This window comes from Bombyx mandarina, chromosome 21 (assembly GCF_030267445.1).
Source record: "Bombyx mandarina strain Sakado chromosome 21, ASM3026744v2".
Classification (NCBI taxonomy): Eukaryota; Metazoa; Arthropoda; class Insecta; order Lepidoptera; family Bombycidae; genus Bombyx; species Bombyx mandarina.
In genome coordinates this window covers 7,857,191-7,880,117 of record NC_143227.1, presented here as the reverse complement: position 1 = coordinate 7,880,117, position 22,927 = coordinate 7,857,191, and the positions used below count along the sequence as shown (strand labels likewise).

General features: G+C 34.4%; 1 protein-coding gene across 1 annotated transcript in view; it reads right to left on the bottom strand.

Moving 5' to 3' along the window:
- Positions 1-2,085: 2,085 nt before the first annotated feature.
- Positions 2,086-22,927, bottom strand: part of LOC114240387 (uncharacterized) — a 36,252-nt gene continuing 15,410 nt past the window's right edge. Inside the window, exons 2-8 of the mRNA XM_028170905.2 lie at positions 15,593-15,694; positions 9,809-9,979; positions 5,939-6,108; positions 5,377-5,590; positions 4,465-4,897; positions 4,024-4,127; positions 2,086-3,721 (exon numbers count right to left, since the gene is read on the bottom strand). Of these exons, the coding sequence (XP_028026706.2) occupies positions 3,609-3,721; positions 4,024-4,127; positions 4,465-4,897; positions 5,377-5,590; positions 5,939-6,108; positions 9,809-9,979; positions 15,593-15,653 (1,266 nt within the window). The 5' untranslated portion in view covers positions 15,654-15,694 and the 3' untranslated portion in view covers positions 2,086-3,608. The remainder of the gene's footprint in view (positions 3,722-4,023; positions 4,128-4,464; positions 4,898-5,376; positions 5,591-5,938; positions 6,109-9,808; positions 9,980-15,592; positions 15,695-22,927) is intronic.

Here is a 22,927-nt window from a genome sequence, read left to right as displayed (position 1 = left end):
GAAACATTGCTACTTCTTAAGATGTCGGCCTTTGAAGATAGTGTGATCTGCTTTGAAAATAATCCCTGCTGTTCCTTAGCACCTTTTATATTCCGGATACACTCACATATACATATTATTATATATTATTGCATACTACAGTATCCTGAACATAAAAAATAATGTTGGATTGAACAATACCTATGTTATGTTGTTTTATATTTTAAGAAAATTAGTGTTATTAGTAGACTATGGAGAATATTGTACATCATAACATAATTTACATTGAAAATTAGTAGGAGCTAGAGTAGCCAGAGTAGGTATGATAATAGGTTGTTTGAAGTCGTCGTGGCCTAAGTTATAAGACGTCCGGTGCCTTCGTGTTGAGCAATGCACCGGTGTTCATATCCCAGTCGGGTACTAATTTTTCTAATGAATTACGTACTCAATAAATGTTCACGATTGACTTACATGGTGAAGGAATAACTTCGTGTAATAAAAATTAAACCCGCAAAATTATAATCTGCGTAATTACTGGTGGTAGGACGTCTTGTGTGTCCGCAAGGTAAGGTACCTCCACCTTGCCTATTTTGGCCGTGAAGCAGTAATGCGATTCGGTTTGAAGGGTGGGGCAGCGTTTGTACTGTTAAAAGTCATGTCTTAAGGTGGGTGGTGGTAACTACGTTATATATGTCTATGGGTTCCGGTAACCACTTAACACCAGGTGGGCCGTGAGCTCGTCCATCCATTTAAGCAATAAAAAATAAATAGAATTTTTTTCGCAACAATTTGTTTTGAGACAACTGCTAGCCAACATGAACAGGTACCGAATACTATTTTGACTATTTCTACAGAGAATCAGTTGAGGGATTCTGTTTAAGGAGTGAGATAGCCGTGATGTAATGCAAGTGAGATTACGATTTTCAGCATTATGAACAGCAGCTGAACCGTAAGCTCGTTGACAAAATATGTGATGCAATAAAAAGAATCCTTAAAAATCGTTCATCGTACAAAAATACTAAAAATTGTACAATCCGTTTAAAACATCAAATAGGATCCTTTATTTTCCTTAGATGTCAGCTGTATAATTGATTTTCTGCATCGCTGGCACCCTTTCCCATTTCTTCTTCAAGGTGATGTTCTGAGGTCTGCCGTACGCGGTAATCATGTTACATGGGACAAGTATTTTCAAAGAGTTAATTTGGTTTTGGAATCCAATTACGTAATTCGTAGAATATCGTACGCCGTACAGTTTTGTTTGAAAAAAGAGTTTCATTGTCGTGTTTGTTTTTGTCATTTTTATAGTTTTTTTTTTTAAATGAAGAAAAAAATAACCAAGGTATTCAACGACTTGGTTTTATAGCAGAAGATTTTATATGAAAATTGTGTGTCAGAGTCAGACTACTGATCAAAAGTCACGAGCAAAGCGACGTACAAAATGAGACGAATATCTTAGCAATCCATGTATTCACAATGCCACGTCCATCGTTTTGCTCCTGAGAGAGGAATTTGGGGAATGCCAGTGGACTTGCGACCCTGGTGCCGGGCTATAAGTGCGATATTCCTCCCGTAATTTTTACTATCATAATGATGCTAAAGTTTAATTATGAAGGCCTATTTATGAGACGAAATAATCTTGCGTTCCGGCTTAAAGAAAACTAGACCCCAACTTTGTGCTAACAAAGTAAACGAAAAACGAAATCTCAAGTTTTAAGACAAGATGGTATATCACTGTAGTGAGATAACATATTTATCAGAATTTTTATAGAGATAAGGCGGAAAACCTATTTCTAAGACACACCTTTTTCTAAGGCACAAGCTTTGCCTAGTGCAGAGACTGTTGAGAAAGTGTACGTTAATGGTTATGGTTTTTGGGAATAATATAACATTAATCTTATTATTCATGTATATGCACAATCAACTAATAAATTCATAAATTGACTTACTATACATGCATGAATAAATTTTAATTGAATATTCAAAAATTATCGTCGATCAATTTATTACTTTGTTAATTTTTATGTACCTGTGAAATATGCACAATTTAATGATATTTTATTACTTGTTTGTTATGAAGTATTTTTTATGAATAAATAAAACAAAAAATCTTTATTACACTAAACTTTATTAATAGTCTTATAATGATTATAACTTAGTCTTTCTCTGTTTACAGATAAAATGGTAACGAAATAAAAATGTTTCATAAAATTTAATTTACTCTTTATCAATCAATATGGTTTGGATTAATAACATATAAAGTAAGGGGAAAATAGCGTAAGGTAGATAAAAATAATCTTTTTAATCAGTCAGATAAATATTAATATTATCTAGTATGGTTTTTATTACCCCGTAATAATAATAATAAAATCAATAATATCGAAAATAATAATCATCCAACTCGAAAGTTTCAAAATGTCGGACGAAACGCAACTCAACTTTCAATTTCCCAATTACTTTAATTCATAGCTCCACATCGATATATTTTTATGAGAATCAATACCAATCTTTCATGTTTTAGCAGTAATTTTGTATCTTTTGATTATTGCCTATGCATTAAAAAGTCCAGGATTAAATATAAAATACGAAAAAAATGCAATTAATTATCTAGAACAGTGTAGAGCTGAAGTTTTAATGCAATTAATCGAAGCAACCACAAGTGAGCTTACATTAATAGAAACTAAAATAAAATTTAAACCAAAACTTTAAATTATTAATCAGTTGAGTTTTGGTATTCCAATTATTTTTAATTGATAAAGAGTAAAATAAATTATATTGGGGGCCGGCTATGCCTTAACATTGTAACAAACATTCGTGGTGTAGCTTCCACAGAAACTATTTACTAAACTGTACAATTTAATATTCATATCAATGTTTTGGTTAAATACGCAATAGTTGAGTAGTGACACAAAGATATTGAAACATTTAATATTTTTTTGTCATATCATGCAATATGTACATTCTACCTTATTAAAATTAAATAATATATTTCAATTAAATTTGGTAAACTTTACACTTAAAGCTAAAATACACTTCGTGTACGTATGCGGTTTTGGCATAGAGAGCTGCTTAAATTATTATACAAAAGATAAATTATATACACGGAATACAAAAATAATAATTGATCAAATTAAAATATTTGTCTTGATCAAAATCTTTATGCTTAATTTCGTTATAAAGATTGCTTTTATTGTGATTTACGTAATTTTTTAACGATTTTTTTTTATTTTTAATTTACGTTGATGACGCGTAAGATTCTATATTAAAATTAAACTTAACTAAAATAAGGCCTAATCCATTAAACCAAAATTTAATGGAAAAAATGTTCAACTAATATGTATAATATGTATTTAGGTTTATTATACTCGTACTTGCGATAGAAAATATTAAGCTATTCAACAGTACAGATTATTGATTAATTCGTTATAATTTTATCCTAACTTTCATGGTCATTCATGTAATCACTAGTCTACAAAAAATATTGTTACTTAAATTTTGTAAATTTTTGATTTAGTTGAATTTAGAAGTTCATACTTAAACAAAAGCAACAAAATAGATTATAATTTATTCTGAACAATAAAGCATAAAGAAGATCGAGAATTAACTGTAACTTTAACCATAATTTTAAAAATTTAAAGATATAGCACAAGTAAATTTGATAGAACAAATAGGTAAAACTCTTGCGAATGCCAAAACAAAGTTCCTTTGTTCCACGTGTCATGATGTACAGCAGCTTGGTTCTCGCCTGACAAAGATACGTGTATTGTTAATTTTACACAAACTTTCCAATGTATTTAGAAAATCCTATTGTACTCGTACTAATAGAGGACCCAACTATCTACGTGATGCCTAAAGTTGTTGATTTATCGTAGTAAATTGTTAATTAAATTTATAAATATACATAAGGTACATCTTCACTTAAATGATATACAGTTGCTTATATTTGTAATAAAGATATAAGAATTCGATGAATCGAAAAATAATAATTGCCAAGGTCATATATTTAGTAGAATTAAAAGTATCTATTTATATAAAATAACGGCTTACCAATCAATACGTGAACGTTAATGGTGACTTGAGAATGATTGAGTAGAAGGCATGTGTAGGTTCCACTGTCATTTTGTGATGCCGACGTTACACTTATTGTGGCACTAAAAATTACAATACGTTTATATAGGAATAAATATTTCATAATCTCTATTTTGGATTTAAAGATATTTATGGAACATTCTAAGGTTTTATAAGATAAAGCTTTGAGATTTTTAACTGTTTTCTCAGCGTAGATAGAGAAATGAACCAAAAGCCCTTTTTAGACACAAGGTCTAAAATAAAATAAAAATAAAAAAATGGTCCGTTACTCAAACCAAAACCCTTAGTGTTGTTCGTCAGTAATAGAAAATACATAGCAACGAAGCTCCATGGCTCACAGAATACTCTAGAAGCATTAGCCATATTTATTTTTTAACAAAGCTAGTTGTTTATATTTACCTTAAATTCCTCCAAGTGACATTTTGGAAAAAATCCTTCCCCTGTTTCCTCCACATAATCCCGTACACATTATTCACCGTAGGCGGTGTGGTTGGAGCAACTGTTGTCAACTCTTTCGTAGTCGTTTCGGGTTTTCTGGTCGATGTACCTATACTAACCGTCGAAGTAATTGTAGATGTCTCAACACTCCAACTTTTGTTCATCATAATATCTATTCTATTAAATACAGTACTTGATTTAGTTGTCAGTTCTGTTGTTGTTGTTCTTAAAGTAGTTGTTGTTGTGGGAATTCGCGTCGTAACCGGATTGCTTGTGGATAGTGTTGAAGCATATTCTTCAGATAATATACAAGATAGCTTTATTGCACTACCCGCTTTGTAAAATCTATCTTTCATATCGTGCGAATCGTCTCCGTTTATTGTTATTACTGGAGCTGTAAAAGTATAATTTAAAGTTTATTTTTCATTCTATATTAATTTGATAAGACCAAAAAGTCTCAAATTAAGATAACCGACTTTAATGAACCTATTTTATGGATCAACGAATCTAATGAAGACACGAGAAATATTTATTTCATTAGCAACATAAATTCTGTAATCTATTCATTATTAAAGTTTGCCTAATTTTGGAGATCTAAGAGATTTTTGATTGTAGTTTTATGTATTTATATTAAATTAATCTAAACCATGGAATATAAATTTTTGGTTAAAAGATTTTCGGGTACATGTGTACAGAATATTCTTTTTTTTAAGTCTCTCCAAAACATATTTAATTTAGAAAGAAAAGAAACGGCGCGAAAGCGAAATGAGAAAGATTTTTTTCCTTTTCAAATGTAGGAATCCTCGTATCTAAAGCTCGTTGGTTCGTTTCAATTAATGCTGAGAACCGGGAAAGTAAACTTGTCGCACTTACGTAATACGGTTAGGTTCGTAAATATGGTTCTAGGAGGATGAGTGGATATTTGGCACATATAGTGCCCTGCGTCAGATCTTTTCACAGGATTCATGCTAAGCCTCCAATTGTTTGGATATTGGAATTTTACTGCGATCCGACTATCGCCCGTATATGGAGCGGGACCAACGGTAAGTAGTTGCGCAGAATCGGTCGTGTTACGCAGCCACATCACCTAAAAAAGTTTCTTTAACCATAAATATTTGATGATCATAAATGTATCAAGAGCTTCCGCACAGGATTAAAGTCTTTTGTATTTACACTCTTTTAAAATAAGGTTTAAATACAAAATATTGCTACCGTGGACTTAGATTAAAATATAACATTGAATTAACTGAGCCTTTGGATGTAATAGAGTTTATGTATTGTAATCACTGATCTATTGAAAACATTTTTTTGCACAATATGGTTGTAACTCATACTGTTTTATTAGGTATATTTTATCTTATTTAATAAAAATTACTTGTAGCGCATACATTTTTTACGTAAGTAAACACTCCACGTATTGAATTCAAGTACTCACTGTTTTATCTTTGAGCATTACAACCCGGCAATTTAACAACGCCTCAGCTCCCACGTGAGCCGTGACTTGAGTGTACTTCTCCTCCTCGAAATATGGCCCCCAGTGGTGTTCGTGGTGATGATCGTGGTAACTTTGATATGGAGCATAATTTCTCGTGTCTTCTACCTTAGCTGTAAAATATTTTATTCATTCTTATAAAGAAAATTACTATATGAATAAGTTATTTGAGATATTCTCTAAAATGTAGCCGTGTTTTTGTTATCATATCATGGATTCGCATAATGAGGCCCATAGACATCATTATGCGAATTCTGACATTGAGACATGAGATGAAAATCCCAAGTCTACGACTGTTTTTTTAAATTTATGTTTTTTTTTTGCTTAGATGGGTGGACGACCTCATAGCCCACCTGATGTTAAGTGGTTACTGGAGCCCATAGACATCTACAACGTAAATGCGCCCACCCACCTTGAGATGTAAGTTCTAAGGTCTCAAGTATAGTTAGAATGGCTGCCCCACTCTTCAAACCGAAACGCATTACTGCTTCACGGCAGAAATAGGCAGGGTGGTGGTACCTACCCGCGCGGACTCACAAGAGGTCCTACCACCAGTAATTACGCAAATTATAATTTTGCGGGCTTAATTTTTATTACACGATTATTCCTTCACCGTGGAAGTCAATCGTTAAGTGCGTATTTCATTAGAAAAATTGGTACTCGCCTGAGATTCGAACACCGGTGCATTACTCAACACGAATGCACCGGACGTCTTATCCTTTAGACCACGACAACTTCAAATGTCACTCAATGTTATAGGCAGACGAGCGACCAGGCCACTTGAGAGTAACTACTCATCATCAATCGTGAACATCAGCAATGCCAGGGGCACAGCCAAGTCACTGTCTACCGCTGCAGATTCTCCTCAAACTTTGCTTGAAGAAGGGCATATAGCGCTCCGCAAACATTATGAAAGAGAATTCATTGCAAAGCCGGATGGTACGTGGTAATAAAGTCTGAATATACATACATTATAGATAAAAGTTGTAGTTACTGATAGTATGAATTTACAATGAACCCTTGCTCTGGATACGTACGGTGAAATGGTAAAAAATCCATGAAGGGATTATCTAGAACAATTTCAGTTTTAGGTGTTGTTCAATTATTAAATATTATGTTACAATAAAATGTTTATGAAGCCCAAAACTGTGACCATGTTAAAGCTAAATAAAGTTTTGTAAATTGTTAATTGAAGTAGTAATGACCACAGCAAAACTTCACTCAAAAACAGAAAGTACCCTCTTATAATAAGTGAATAAGTTAGAGTTGTTGCTATTAATACCGGTCGTTAGCTGAATACATTTGTGCTAAAATAGATTCAAACTTTTGGTGACATCCAGATATTTTTAGCAAGTATATTCTGTTCGTTCAATTTGATGTTTAACGAGTCTTATCTGTATATGTTAAAACAGCACAGTCTTTTGTATTTGATTAACTCAGAGGAATATATTTATGATAAGAATAGTTAAAGTTATCTTACGAGCAAATTTACTGTACGCTAGTAAAATGTTATCTCCTTAAATTTCGTAGCAAATTATTTTACTGTTGATAGTACTATAAATTCGGCAAAGGAAATTTTCAGTTTAAGTACGGTGCTCCTAATAAAGTTTTCCTTTAAAATGTTTGACCTATCTTAAGATTGTCTGAAAACCTATCTAAAAGGTAATATTCTAATTAATCACAGCATACTCTTATTATCTTAAAGAAAGGTAATCAAGAAGTAGATGTTTATAGAAACTGTTAAAACAATAGCTAAAAGTCTATTACTCGATTTCAGAACTCTTTGCAAGCCTAAACGACTGTTTTCTGAAGATTCCGATAAAAAAAGAAATAATTCACCAAATATGTATTATCTAAAGCTTAAAGGATATAGCTTAATAGATTTAATCTATCAATTCCTGTCAGATTTCTTGAAATAAAACTGCAATATTTACAATGTATGCGATGATAATATAGAAATAATTTAAATTTGAGAGCGAGATTATAAACCATGATCAGGATTCTCAGTTCTAATTCCATATTAATTTTCAAGAAAGGTTCAAATAGACCCGCATGAGTCACAAAAAAAAACGATAAAGTGCATTTCTTAATTATTATACGTATAAATTATATAGTTATATGTACATACATGTATATTGCTTTTCTAGGGAAAGACAAAACAGCTTAGTAACTTTTTCTATTAAGTTTTAATTTTTTGGATTTTATAGCTATTAACAAACCTCACTGCTATCAACAAAATATTTTGAAAACAGTATTTTTTCTAATTAGCAAGAAAAAACGTTAATGATAAATAAAATAATATGTGTATCACATAAAATTATTCCATATCCTCCGGTCTCGATGCTTATGATCGAACACTAAGTATTATTAGTAAATGGACATAATACAAAATTATGTTCTACGGATTTTGTGATTAAGTAATCGTGTAACTAGTTTTCTTTAGTGAAAATCAGTAAAACACTAACGACAAGTTTGTAATTATATTGATTCATCTTTTGTGAGAACTTAACGGTTTTGCGTGACCATAATGGACGGTAATTTGTGTTTGTCGAGAACAATAATTGAGACCTATAAAAGAACGCTTGTGCTAAACTGTAGTGGATCGGAGCCTGTTAGTGCGATACACTATTAGGTATTAAACATTTATTGAGCACTCACAGAAATTAGCTGTCAGAATACGAAAATGTGTAATCAATGTGAGTCATACCAATTCTCGTGTCATTGAATATCTATAAAAGAGGGAAAAGCATGGCTTTTGTGTTATATTACTGTTCTTTCGATTTAGATAAATGTGCGTGGCATTCATCTTTCATTTGTTAAAGTATGAGAGTACAGAATCGTTCATTTTAAGATGTTTGCATATCACCAGCTACTTTATAATAATTAACTTTGAAGATATTTCATACATCAAATAGTCAGGCCATTATCCAGGTTTTGTGCAAAGAAATTAAGAATATTATTTTATTATTTACCATTTATCATTCTATAACTGTAAATATTTTTTTTATTGCTTAGGTTGTTGGACGAGCTCACAGCCCACCTGGTGTTTAGTAGTTACTGGAGCCCATAGACATCTACGACGTCAATGCGTCACCCCCCTTGAGATATAAGTTCTAAGGTCTCAAGTATAGTTACTACGGCTGCCCCACCCTTCAAACTGAAACGCATTACTGCTTCACGGCAGAAATAGGCAGGGTGGTGGGACATGGTCGAACACCGGTGCATCGCAAGAAAACGAAATCACCGGACGTCTTATCCGTCAGGCCACGTCGACTACATATAACTTAGGTATTTTGAAAAGTCATCGTCCTTAAAATATGTTAACAAAATTCCTTAAATACTGTGATATCCAATGAATACTTCAACCATAGTCATTAGTATCATAAACTTAGAGCCGAATAGTAACTTTATTCAATAAAATTGAGTTGCCAATTCACTGAATAAACGACCAAAGTACAGGGTGAACATTTAAGAATAATCTATACTAATATATAAATCTGCAGTGATTTTTACGGATGTTCCGTTATAACTACTGAACCATGCATTCGATTGACTTGAAACTTGGTATCCATGTAGAACATACATGTACTTAATGGATAGGCTAATATTTATATGAGTGTTGGACTCCCTAATAATAATGACAATAAATAATAATGTTAATTTTAAATGCCCAGCGAAGCGGGCGAGTACGGCTATTTCTGAATAAATTCTGTCATGTATAATGTCTTCAGATCGTTATATTCTAATGAATAATGCTATCCATAGCATCGCAGTCGAACTGTATTACAGTCACACAAACAAATCGATACTTACTCTGTAACAAATTATCGGTCTTGTCAGTCGCCCCTTCTCGCTTGATGTTCTCCCGAAGCTGTTTCGTGATGTTTTTAAATATTTCTCTTGAAAGTGCGAGGCTGTCCTTTTCCTCACTTCTACGTCTACGGACACCATTCGTTCTGTAGTCTTCTGGGAACCGCAATGGCTCTACAAGAGTAAGCATATTTATCACAATGATCCCGCAGTAGTCGAAATTCGACTATAATTAATTGGAATTATAAGTTTGATGATTATTAAGGTTCTATTGTCATAGACTCTTATACTTCTATAGTCACAGATTTCACCAAGACTACACTGTAGACAAATATAGATAAATAAACAATATTAACCTATTCGCAATATGACCACATTAAGCAATAATAACAAGTTTGACAATAAGCAAAGAGTATATAGGTATGTGTGTGTATGTGTGTCAAATACTTGGTAGTGTGTGTAATGTTTTTTTATTGATTTAATATATTAATGCATAATTTTTAAAAAATATTAGCGTTATGCACTCCTTATATACTCGTATATTTTCTATAAGTGTGGAAAATTTCATACTCCTCCGTCCGCACAATTTTCGTAAAAAGGGGTACAAAGTTTTTGCTTCACTTATTAATATATGTAGGTCAAAAGTGACGAAATATAGTTTATTAGTTCGGTTGTTTAACTAATTTATGTATTTTACAGCATACACATAAATATATAGCAAAGCTATACTCATATTTCAGCTGTGCTTTTTTGTATGTGATGGTTGTGAATGTGGTTTCCAATTACCTATGTTTGAACTAACGTTGTTTTATTAATTTTGACACTACACATATTAACACATATATACGTGGCAATTTTTTAAAAATATAAAATCAATAGACCACATTAGGCAAATGAGTAGATGTGGTTTTTTTTGGAAAAAAATATGAAGTGTGTGTTCAGATTAATGCAGTTGATTATATTTGATATCGAGCACAAACACGTACATAGAGAAGTATTTAGTAATTCATTTCACCCGAAATGTTGTCGGATTGCCACACAACAATTATGGTTCAAATCAAATAGGCAAATATAATTTTTCTATGTAAATGCTTTCACAAGTTTAGTGAGTTCGACAATGAATGAATAAAATTGTGTAATAAAAATGTAACTCACAAAATGTAAGTTTTTTTTTATTGCTTAGATGGATGGAGCTCACAGCCCACCTGGTGTTAAGTGGTTACTGGAGCCCATAGACATCTACAAGCTCGAATCTAGATACGAAGATAGATATATACGAATGCACCGGACGTCTTACCCTTTAGGCCACGACGACTACTAAAGCTCGGTGTTGGTTTTTTTAATGCACTAGTTAAGTAATTGTGCTCATGGTAAGTGGTATGTATAACTAATAATATTAATAAAAAAATAAAATTTATCACGGTTTTAGCACGCTTTTATTATTAAGCTCTATTTATGTATGGGATAGAGTTTTTCAATATAATTTTCACCAACTACATGAACATTAATTAGAAAATGTGCACGTATCGAGAGCCGACCGCAATAAAATGATTTTATTATTTTGGCCTAGAATTATAGAATAACCAGCATACGAAGATTATTTCAAATTGATCTTTAATAAAATTATCTTTTCCGTAAATAGCGTTTATCGGAATTTACTCACCTAAAAAATAAAATTTGATTTTACTATGACAGCCTCGTCTTTGAGATAATTATCAAATTATGTAGAATATCAAATATAAAATGAAAAATGTATTTCGGAGACCGTAAATGTATTTCAGATTTTAAGACTGAATAAAACTGACTGACACTGATACTTTGATTAAACTCAACAATTGAACTAATTCGACAGTACGCCCTTTCAAATATAAAAATATTTACAGTCGAGCACAGAAATTCCTCCTTTGTTGGCATCAGTTAAAAATTGACTAATATTTATCTATATTGAATTGCTGTTCGTTAGTCTCGCTAAAACTCGAGAACCGCTGGACCTATTTGGCTAATTTTGGTCTTGAATTATTTGTGGAAGTCCAGAGAAGGTTTAAAAGGTAGATAAATATAAAAATGCTCGGAATTAAATAAAACTAATAATTTTGTTTTTCCTTTGATGTGTCCCCCGTCGGACGGATTCCTTTTGTTTGTTCTAAGTTCATTTTATACAAAAGTTTAGGTCTTTTATTAATCGATTGAGGCACTACGAAGTCTGCCCGGTCAGCTAGTTCTAAAATAAAATAAGTTTTATAATAAATCGTATGTTCAGAATATCATTGATTTCGAAATCGATTACTTAAATCTTTCAAATCTTGCCAACAAACTTCAGTCATTAATTGATAGGGTGTTTTAGGTTTTGATCTTAATTTTCGATTAGATCATTATTAATGTTCGACCTTTGGAACTTAGCGAATCCTCGCTACTGCAAGATTGATGACGCGATTCTTAACAAATCCTGAGATGATCATGTCGTTTGATCAATTTTTAGATAAACATAAATATATCGTAGAAGAAGTAAAAGTATCAATATATCAAATAGTGTTTAATTGTACATGAAATAGTTCTGTTTTGAAACAAAATAAATAAATGCTAGTAACTGCACAAATAGTTACTAATAGAAAGATATAACAATTTCACTTAAATTTGTTTATGTTTTTAGTTACATTTTTACCTGGAATTTCTATAGACCTAGCAGATACATCTAGAACTATAGATTTTACTAGTAGTGTTGTGGGCCCGTATATAATAACCCGTGTAGTGATGCAATCAAACGTTTCAGTGTCCCAGTTCAAATATCATTGCACTACGAGCGTCATTGTCTATGAACTTCCCTAGTTGCTTCCGATAGACATCATACAAGCTGATAAAAGGTTTTGTGTTAAATTGCAATTCGGGTAAATGCAAATGTTTAGCAGCCTGCATTTCCATACGTGTGGGTTTTGTAACTGAGTCGTCAATATTGTAGCTGTCATTGTCCGTAACAATGTTAGTGAATTGTTCAAAGACGTGTCAACATGATAAGCCTGATGACAAATAACAATGTAATCAAACAATTTCTTCTCTTTAATTTACAAAACAATAAAATGAGTCAATTTTAGTGTTAGAAATCAGTTTATTTTAGGCTATAACTTGTCGAAAAAGTAATCCTAATAAATATATCTGAAAAATCGTAACATATCGACGCTTGAAAGACAAACGTGAGTAAGCGACAATGCGTGAACTTTACAGTAGGCTAATTTAAAGTTGAAATACCTGAAAACAACATTTATTTTAACGAATCTAGCTGCAGTAGAATCTAGCTAGTAGCTGTAGGATTGAAATGATTTTAATAGACCTAGAAACATTTTTTTTTTGCGCATCGAATATGGTTATTGCCTATCATTTATGTACAAAACAGTTATTGTCGCTTAGTCATGTTTGCCTTTCAAGCGTCGATATATTAGCAAATTTTTATGTATCTCTACACAGAAATCGTGTGTAGCAACTTTTGTTCGACACAATATTTGGGCCTGTTCATTTTATCCAAAAAAAATATGCATCCACGATTCCATGAATATACTTTTAATGTACAATAAATTTGAACGTATAAATTCAATTAAATTTAATGAATTATTCGAATATAAATTTCAAATGGAAGAATAGCGTTATACCTATAGTATTTTTGTTTTAACTTTAATGAATATCAGATAATTGTTATGTAATATATTACTTTAAAAATATTATGTATATCCCGCTTTCTAAAGCAGCTGTGATACTGGTCAAATACCTTTTTCCTTCGTGTAGTCATACGTGTGAAACGCGATATTTGTTTACGAAATAAAAATACGAACGTTTTTTCTTTTTCTTTAAATAGTCCTGTTACGGTACAACGCTTAAAACCATCATGACCTTACCACCGAACCCGAATGTAGTTTCAGTACTGAAAAGAATCGCCAAGAAACTTGCTAGTTCTTATACAAATACAAATGTTTATCGCAACACAGAAAAAAAAAAACACGAAATGTATTTAATCCGTACATACAATACATATAATAATGATCGATAAATAATATAAAGATAATTACTGGGAAAAGTCAGACACGGTCATTTGACCTGAAACTAGTACTGCCGCTATTATGGGAACTAGAGAATATGACACATAATTATATTATACGGCCAGATAAAGAGTACAGAGTACACAGACTTTTACATTACACAAATGTTTGACTGTTGTGAAAATCGAACTCATGGTTCCGGGCCCAGCATTGAGGGGCATTGACCACTGCACCATTGAGTCCTAAGCCACGTGTAAGTACAAAAGGCACTGGTTGGGCTTAAGCCATAAGCACGTCATTTCGGATCCTCCCGATCCACTAACGATGCTTTTAGGGACCTCAAGCACCGGTCATCGTTCTCGTCGAACCCGTCGCTCGAAGGGCTCGGCAAGTAAATTAACCCACAGACACAGCCCACTGAGTTTCTCGCCGGATTTTCTCAGTGGGTCGCGTTTCCGATCCGGTGGTAGATTCTGCGAAGCACGGCTCTTGCTAGGGTTCGTGTTAGCAACGTCGTCAGGTTTGAGACCCGTGAGCTCACCTACTAGTTCGTTGAATCTAGAATAGCCCCTCGAGGCTACTAGAATATATAGAAAAAAAGGCCATAATTAACTACCAAAATAAATGAAAAGAAAAGAAAAACACTTTATGTAGCTATTAGTTATAGTATTAATAGCACTCGTTAAGACAAATCACATGTGCTCAAATCGAATGAGTTTTATAGTCATTCTAGCTCGGTTAATATCTATGCACCGACCGAGTATGTTTTGACATTAAACCTATGACATTACATCATATTAGAAGCTTTTATTTTTAATGTACAGGCGAGTAAAGGAGCTCACAGCCGATCTTGTATTAAATGGTTACCTTAGCCCATAGATGTAAATTCCACCACCCGTTTCGAGATTTTGAGCTATTTGTATCAGGCGTATAGTAAATGTAGATATTGTGTTTTTTACTGGTTTGGTGTGCATTAAATGAGGTAAATTATTTTATTAGGTAAGGTATTTTATTAGAAAAATTGGTACACATCTGTCGGATTCGGATGCCGTGATAGGCATTTCCCGCCATATTTTGAAGTCGTCGCGGCCTAACGGATAAGACGTCCGGTGCATTCGTGTTGAGCGATGCACCGGTGTTCGAATCTCAGGCGGGTACCAATTTTTCTAATGAAAGACGTACTCAACAAATGTTTACGATTGATTTCCACGGTGAAGGAATAACATCGTGTAATAAAAATGAAACCCGCAAAATTATAATTTGCGTAATTACTGGTGGTAGGACCTCTTGTGAGGCTGCGCGGGTGGGTATCGCCACCCTGCCTATTTCTGCCGCGAAGCAGTAATGCGTTTCGGTTTGAAAGGTGGGGCAGCCGTTGTAGATGTCTATGGGCTCCAGTAATCACTTAACACCAGGTGGGCTGTGAGCTCATCCAACCATCTAAGCAATAAAAAAAAAAGCTCTGGCAATCATATAACATCAGCCGCGCCGAGGACTATTCGTTCGTCGAGTGTAACATAATGAATATGGAAGTACCTCGTGAACGACCCCCTGCGATGCGGCTACTTATTTTAATTAGCTTGAATTGCGTGCTTTAAAGGATGTTAGAAATATATATATATAAAAATGAATTGCTTTTCATTAGTCTCGCTAAAACTCGAAAACCGCTGGACCGATTTGGCTAATTTTGGAAGGATAAAAACGTCTTGGTATTGAAACGATACCCCACATTTTATGTTCTGTTAATCGATAAATTAATTACCAGATGCAGTGTGCAGACAACATAATGCTAGAATCACGAAGTAGAGTCCGTCCCACTGCATATTAGAGACATCACAGGCGATGCATCACCCTCGCGTCTCACCTGGAACAAAGGAGAGAAATGAGACCGATAAACAGAACTTAATTATATCAAAGTTCTGGGCTGATTGTTAAGGTAAACATTATCCGTCGAATAAATTATAACACGATTAATTATGAAAGCTTATTATATGTATATATATATATATATTATAAGTAATATTATGTTATCCTGCGGTTACATGGATACATACATTATACTGGTGGTAGGACCTCTTGTGAGCCCGCACGGGTAGGTATCACCATCCTGCATATTTCTGCCGTGAAGTGGTAACGCGTTTCGGTTTGAAGGGTGGGGCAGCCGTTGTAATAATACTGAGACCTTAGAACTCATATCTCAAAGTGGGTGGTGGAATTTACATTGTAGATGTCTATGGGCTCCGGTAACCACTTAACACCAGGTGAGCTGTGAGCTCGTCCACAAATCTATGCAATAAAAAAAAAGCATCCGGGAGTCGATATCATTTTTCGAATATTCCTCCTCTATCAGATTTTTTTTTTTAAATTCCACTGGCATCAACAGTTTTTGAGCTAATTCCAAAAATATCTTTTTTAGAATCCTTAATGATTTAAGTCTTTTGAAATTATTAAATGCGGGTTTGAAATTTTAGTACATTTTGTAGACCTCATAACGAGTCAAACACGCTATTGTACGTATGTTAATTTGCAGCATTAAGAATTAACACGTTTTTGTTCTTCTTGGCTAGAATATAAATTGCTATAATGGTTTTTCTTTTTCCAAGATTTATCTGGCTATTAAAAAGCAACTCTAAGCATATTACAGGAGAATGACTATTTTTGTGTTGGAATTTCCAAAAAAGTTGTATCTATAGTCTGTTAAGTTTCAACAGGAATAAGCACATGATTCACAGTAAATACATATTAATGAAATTCTATCAAGCAACAAGGGTATGCTTAGAATCATTCCCAATTTAACTATATAAATTCGTTGACAGCGGTATCGTATTTAACGACTTACAATAGTGAATGTGCGATAGAATTTGAGAAACTGTGACCTTTTGTCTTGAACTGAGTGGTATTGACGCTTTAGAATCTACGGGTAGTAATAACTTTGAACCAAACAGGATCAGTGTGCTTAGTGCGAGTGTTTTAACGTTCTCGATAGCGTAAAAGTTAACCCATTTTTGTATGAACTTGGAACAGCGCCCCTAGCGACAAACGTAGGCAACTTTTTTTTTTTTTTTTTTTCCTACCTAAGCTGATAGCCCTAGGGGCTATGTCAGCGTAACCTTAACTTTAGTAGGTGAGGTCACGGGGCTAAAACCTGACGACGTTGCTAACACGAACCCTAGCAAGAGCCGTGCTTCGCAGAATCTACCACCGGATCGGAAACGCGACCCACCGAGAAGATCCGGCGAGAAACTCAGTGAGCTGTGTCTGAGGGTTAATTTACTCGTCGAGCCCTTCGTCGCAAGCGACGGGTTCGACGAGAACGGTGACCGGTGCTTGAAGTACCTAAAAGCACCGTTAGTGGATCGGGAGGATCCGAGATGACGTGTTTTGGGCGACGTCGACTGCTTTCCATTATGTCCGCAGGATCGGGAATGAACGTAGGCAAACGATTCCATTCCATACAAATATGAGCTAACTTTTACGCTATCGAGAACGTTAAAAAACTCGCACTAAGCACAAACAACGCGTCTCCCCTTCTCGACAACGATAAAAAAAATATGAACGATTATTACATTGCTATCGATCATACAGTGGTTAGGAACGTAACTATTTAACTAGCAGACTTGCCATGTTAGAGTATGTATTTTGGTTCAAAATATTTGGCTGTTGGGGTAGACCCCTAGAGGTAATTTTTTTCATTGTCCCGGCGATAAGATTCTGACATATCGATTATGTACATCTTAATTCTGAATAAATATCCATATACGTGTTTCACGAAGTCCACTATTATTGGTTGCAGTTGGGCATATTGTGAATAATAACACTATTTTCCCTTTTTCTGTCGCAAAACAGCAGAGATATTGAGCTGATGTCTCAAAGCAAGAGACAGTACTCATATTATAATGACTATTGGTAAAGGTAGTACTAGATAATTCGTGAGCTTATCTGCCGATCTCTATATAAAAAAAATCTAAAAATTTTGCGGCCCCGAGAGATATTTTATTGTTATTAGTTTAAAGAATTAGTTTGAATAAGTTTGAAGTCGTCGTGGCCTAAAGGATAAGACGTCCTGTGCATTCGTATCTAGCGATGCAACGGTGTTCGAATCCCGCAGGCAATTGGTACCCATTTTTCTAATGAAATATGTATATAACAAAAGTTCACGATTGACTTAAACGATGAAAGAATAAAAATCAAACCCGTAAAATTATAATTTGCGTAATTACTGGTGGTGGGACCTCTTGTGAGTCCGCACGGGTAGGTACCAGTAGTAATGCGTTTCGGTTTGAAGGGTGGGGTAGCCCTTGTAACTATACTGAGACCTTAGAACTGATATCTTAAGGTAGGTGGTGCATTTATGTTGTAGATGTCTATGGGATCCAGTGACCACTTAACACCAGTTGGGCTGTGAGCTAGTCCACCCATCTAAGCAATAAAAAAACCTTCATCTTATTCAGTGTATAAAGTAAAACACACTTTCATCTTAAAATCTCATTCGGAATCGGCTCATTAATTCAACTTATTACCCTCAGTTTTGGCCGTCAGCATTTTTAGGTATTCATATAAAATATTCAGCGTTCGTAAATCATGACGACCCATTTTAATTTTGTGTCACAAATGCAGACGACGTTTCTTTCCGCATTTCAAAACAGTTGTGTAAAAAAAAATGGGCAGGCCATCTCATAAGTTTAACATATAAACGGGAAGTTTTATTAAATTCTTTTTTAAGTTTTTCTTTCTTTCTTCTTAATTTTTTTTATGTCAGAAGTGGTAGGTCGCTTTGTGAGTCTGCCCTAGTTGGAACAGTCGCTCGGTTTACTTTTGTCGCCAAGCAACTGTTCCAATGTTAATATTTCATATTACATACATTACATAAATGTAAAATATTTGCTCACGCAAGTACAAGTATTTTATTTCTAGTGAGTTAGTAACAAATTCCTATACCCTGGTCCTACATCACTGGTGGTAGGACCTCTTGCGAGTCCGCGCGGTTAGGTACCACCACCCTGCCTATTTCTGCCGTGAAGCAGTAATGGGTTTCGGTTTGAAGAGTAGGGCAGCCGTTGTAACTACACTTGAGACCTTAGAACTGATATTTCAAGGTGGGTGGGGCATTTACGTCATAGATGTCTATAGGCTCCAATAACCACGTAACACCAAGTGGGCTGAGAGCTCATCCACCCATCTAAGCAATAAAAAAAAACCCTAGTAGTATAGTAGTTATTTTACTTTGTATTTAATTGCTCTCTAGATAGGCAAGCGAGCTCACGATCCACTTGGCTTTAAGCTGTTAAGAGGCTATAGACATAAAAAAGTGAATGCGGCTACCTACGAAAAAGTCCCGACCGTATTGAATAGCGGCAATACCGTTCTATAAATGACTGCTTCACTGCAGAAATAGTCGGGATGGTGGATTTTACTTGTCGAAGCCACCGATTTGTGCAGGCTAGCTATACTATCTACCACATTGTCATCACAAAACCGAAGGTAATTTTCTAGAAAATATTATTTTTCTATTGAAACTAAACCTGATCAAACGATGCGTCTACACAATTTAACTCGATCAACAACTTTGAAGAAGAACAACATAATCAAGTAAGATTATGTAACACGCTCCGTCAGTAACTTAATCCAAACATAATTAATCAATTACGTTGAACCAACTCAGTTGTATCGCAGTATATTATCACCTTGTTTTCACGCGCCTGATAAATTTATCACTCAAAAGATTGTTATCAATGGAGTTACCAAAGTTACATTAACCAGCCCGTAAGAGTGCGTAATTGGATAGGGCATGATCGAAAAAGATTCGTTCTAAGTTAGATATATTATATGAAGCAGTGAGAAAAATAGGTCAATGTCGCGCAATTTTTTATTTCGTTGTTGGGTCGAATATCGTGTATGTCAAAAATTGGTATATTGACTTGAGGATTATTGTTTTTTAATCGACTTCAAAAAAGAAGGTTCTCGAAGCAACTGTTTTTTTGTATTTTTCATTTTTCCCATCGTAACTACGGTATAAGCAATTACCAAATATATGTCCACTACTTTTTTTTTTATTGGTCTTTTTTATTGCTTAGATGGGTGGACGAGCTCACAGCCCACCTGGTGCTAAGTGGTTACTGGAGCCCATAGACATCTACAACGTAAATGCGCCACCCACCTTGAGATATCAGTTCTTAGGTCTCAAGTATAGTTACAACGGCTCCTACCCTTCAAACCGAAACGCATTACTGCTTCACGGTAGAAATAGGCCGGGTGGTGGTACCTACCCGCACGGACGCACAAGAAGTCCTACCACCAGTAATATGTATTATGTAGAAGGATTATCAGGGTGGCGACGACAACTGAGACACTTTACACGAAATAATATATTCTCTTTAATACGCGTTAGGACGGGTAGAATACGAATGAACAGAAATATGCTAACCGCCGATATTTATACAATCATCTTGACCTATTTTAATACAAACTTAATAGGTATTATTAAACATTGTTTAACATAATTATTCTGTTGATTATTATTTACGTATAATAATTATTTAATAATATCGAATTATATAACATAAATAACATTGAAGGTTTATTACGCCGGAAGTTGTCAAACGGAAGGCGCCAATAAAACGTTATAAGTATAAAGAAATATGAATCAACTACGAGTATTTACTTGATTATAAAATTAGTAATTAAATTATAAAACAATAATAACATATTGCCTAATCATTAGGATGTACCTGAACTAGTTCGTAAATAATGGCTCACGTGTAATCTGTGGCCGGAAGTGTTACTCGATAGCGATGATTTTAGTGATTTGAATGTTGCGCTATAACCGGTGATACAGTGTTTGCTGAAATCCCACATACAGGTACTGCCGTTCTAATTATTTTTGTTGCGAAGCCTTATTTGTTTCAAGTAAAAAGACCGAAAAAGTTGATTTGTCACAAATCAGGGCAAACAGTGTATGTTTTCTATTTACACAGTTACAAAAAAGGGATCATAAAATTTCCCTCGATGTTAACATGAAAATTCACGAAGGTTTTATTTACCATTTTGATACGGACCCGAAAAGTAATCAACCTATCGAAACGAAACAAATTGGAGGCCCTGAACTTGGATAACCATTGGACGTGAGCCTACACAGAGTCATCGAGTTACCCAAGTGTTTCCGAGACAATTTTTACAACTTATTTCGGATTCTCTTTCCGTCAGTTGAAACACGAAAAGTGTATTATGTGAATTTGTTTGGGTTTTTTGTTTTATGTTTATTTCTCTTAAAAGAAGATAGCGTTGAAGGGCCATTGGTGTAGGACTTGTTTTTTCTATTTTCGAATTCAGGTAAAACGTGTTTTTATTTTATTAAAAACTTTACAGCTCTTGTTTTTTATTAATTTTTTTTTTTTTTTTTTATTGCTTAGATGGATGGACGAGCTCACAGCCCACCTGGTGTTAAGTGGTTACTGGAGCCCATAGACATCTACAACGTAAATGCGCCACCCATCTCGAGATATAAGTTCTAAGGTCTCAGTATAGTTACAACGGCTGCCCCACCCTTCAAACCGAAACGCATTACTGCTTCACGGCAGAAATAGGCAGGGCGGTGGTACCTACCCGCGCGGACTCACAACAGGTCCTACCACCAGTAATTACGCAAATTATAATTTTGCGGGTTTCACTTTTATTACACGATGTTATTCCTTCACCGTGGAAGTCAATCGTGAACATTTGTTGAGTACGTATTTCATTAGAAAAATTGGTACCTGCCAGCGAGATTCGAACACCGGTGCATCGCTACATACGAATGCACCGGACGTCTTATCCTTTAGGCCACGACGACTTCATATAATAGTAGAAGAAATAAAAATAATAGACTCTTTTTACATATTCACAAACTGTGGATTCACGCAGTGTTAATCAAGCATGTGAATATTACTCTCGGTAGAGCTGGAAGAGAGTAGTCTCAATTGAATTCAAAATTAGTATTTTCTTTTTCTAGAAAATAATCAGGAATGCGCCAGCACATCAAACAAGGGATCATGATAGTAGTTCACCACATTATACAATATAATAAATCAGTACTTAAACTGAACACTGTTTTCATTCGTTCATATAACAGTAATTTTTAGTGTGTCCCGAATGAAAAAAATATCTAAAAAGTTTTGAAAACGGAAAATACTTACTACAGATTTGCACAAGACAATTTTGTTTATCTCCACTTAATTATGAAATTAGGGATCGTTAGGATATTAATCATATTTCTGCGACTTTCTGTCTTTGATGAATGCTAAAAATTATATGAAAATGTTTCAATAATTTGATTAAGTACATTGGCATAATATGCGTATCGACACATCATAGTGCACATGGCCTCTGCACGACCTGCTCTCTACGTTCTGCACGAGTGTGTTAAATTCATTTACCTACTTTCAAAACAGCAGCATGGCCGTCTATTACAAATTAAAAACAAACACAATGGCTTGGCAATACGCCGGCTAGAAAAATTGTAGCGTTAAAAAAATAAGACAACTTTAGTGGTGTGGAATTAAAAAATAGTTGATTTAATATTTTTTTACTTACTATTGCTGGCAGTTGGCCTAAACCATTAAAAGTGATAGCGACATAATCTTAATTACAGAAATAAATAGCTCACGAGCTGGTGAGTTCTGTGAACGAATTTAAGTCCGCATTTTACTATCGAAGAAAGAGTCGAAAGAATAAACTAAGAAAAAAAAATCTAACAAAATAAGTCTGCCTAGGCCTTTTACTATTTTAATACTTAACTATTGTACACGGACAATTAGTATGATCTAACGGCCTAGGCTGAGCATGGATTTGATAGATAGGGTCCGTAGTACCCAGATTAGACGCCAAAACAAAAGTTACAGATTTTGGTAAGAGAGTACGGAATCTGAAATGGAGTGTGGCCTTGATAACAGATGGAGCAAGACAATGACGAAACGGTGGCCAAGACTAAGTAGATGTGCCGGAAGAACTACATATGACACGGTAGACCCATGACATAATCAGGATAGCTGGACGAACGTAGATGAAAATGGCGTTCGATCAAGCATTTTGGCACAAAAAGGGGGAGGTTTAAAAAAAGGGG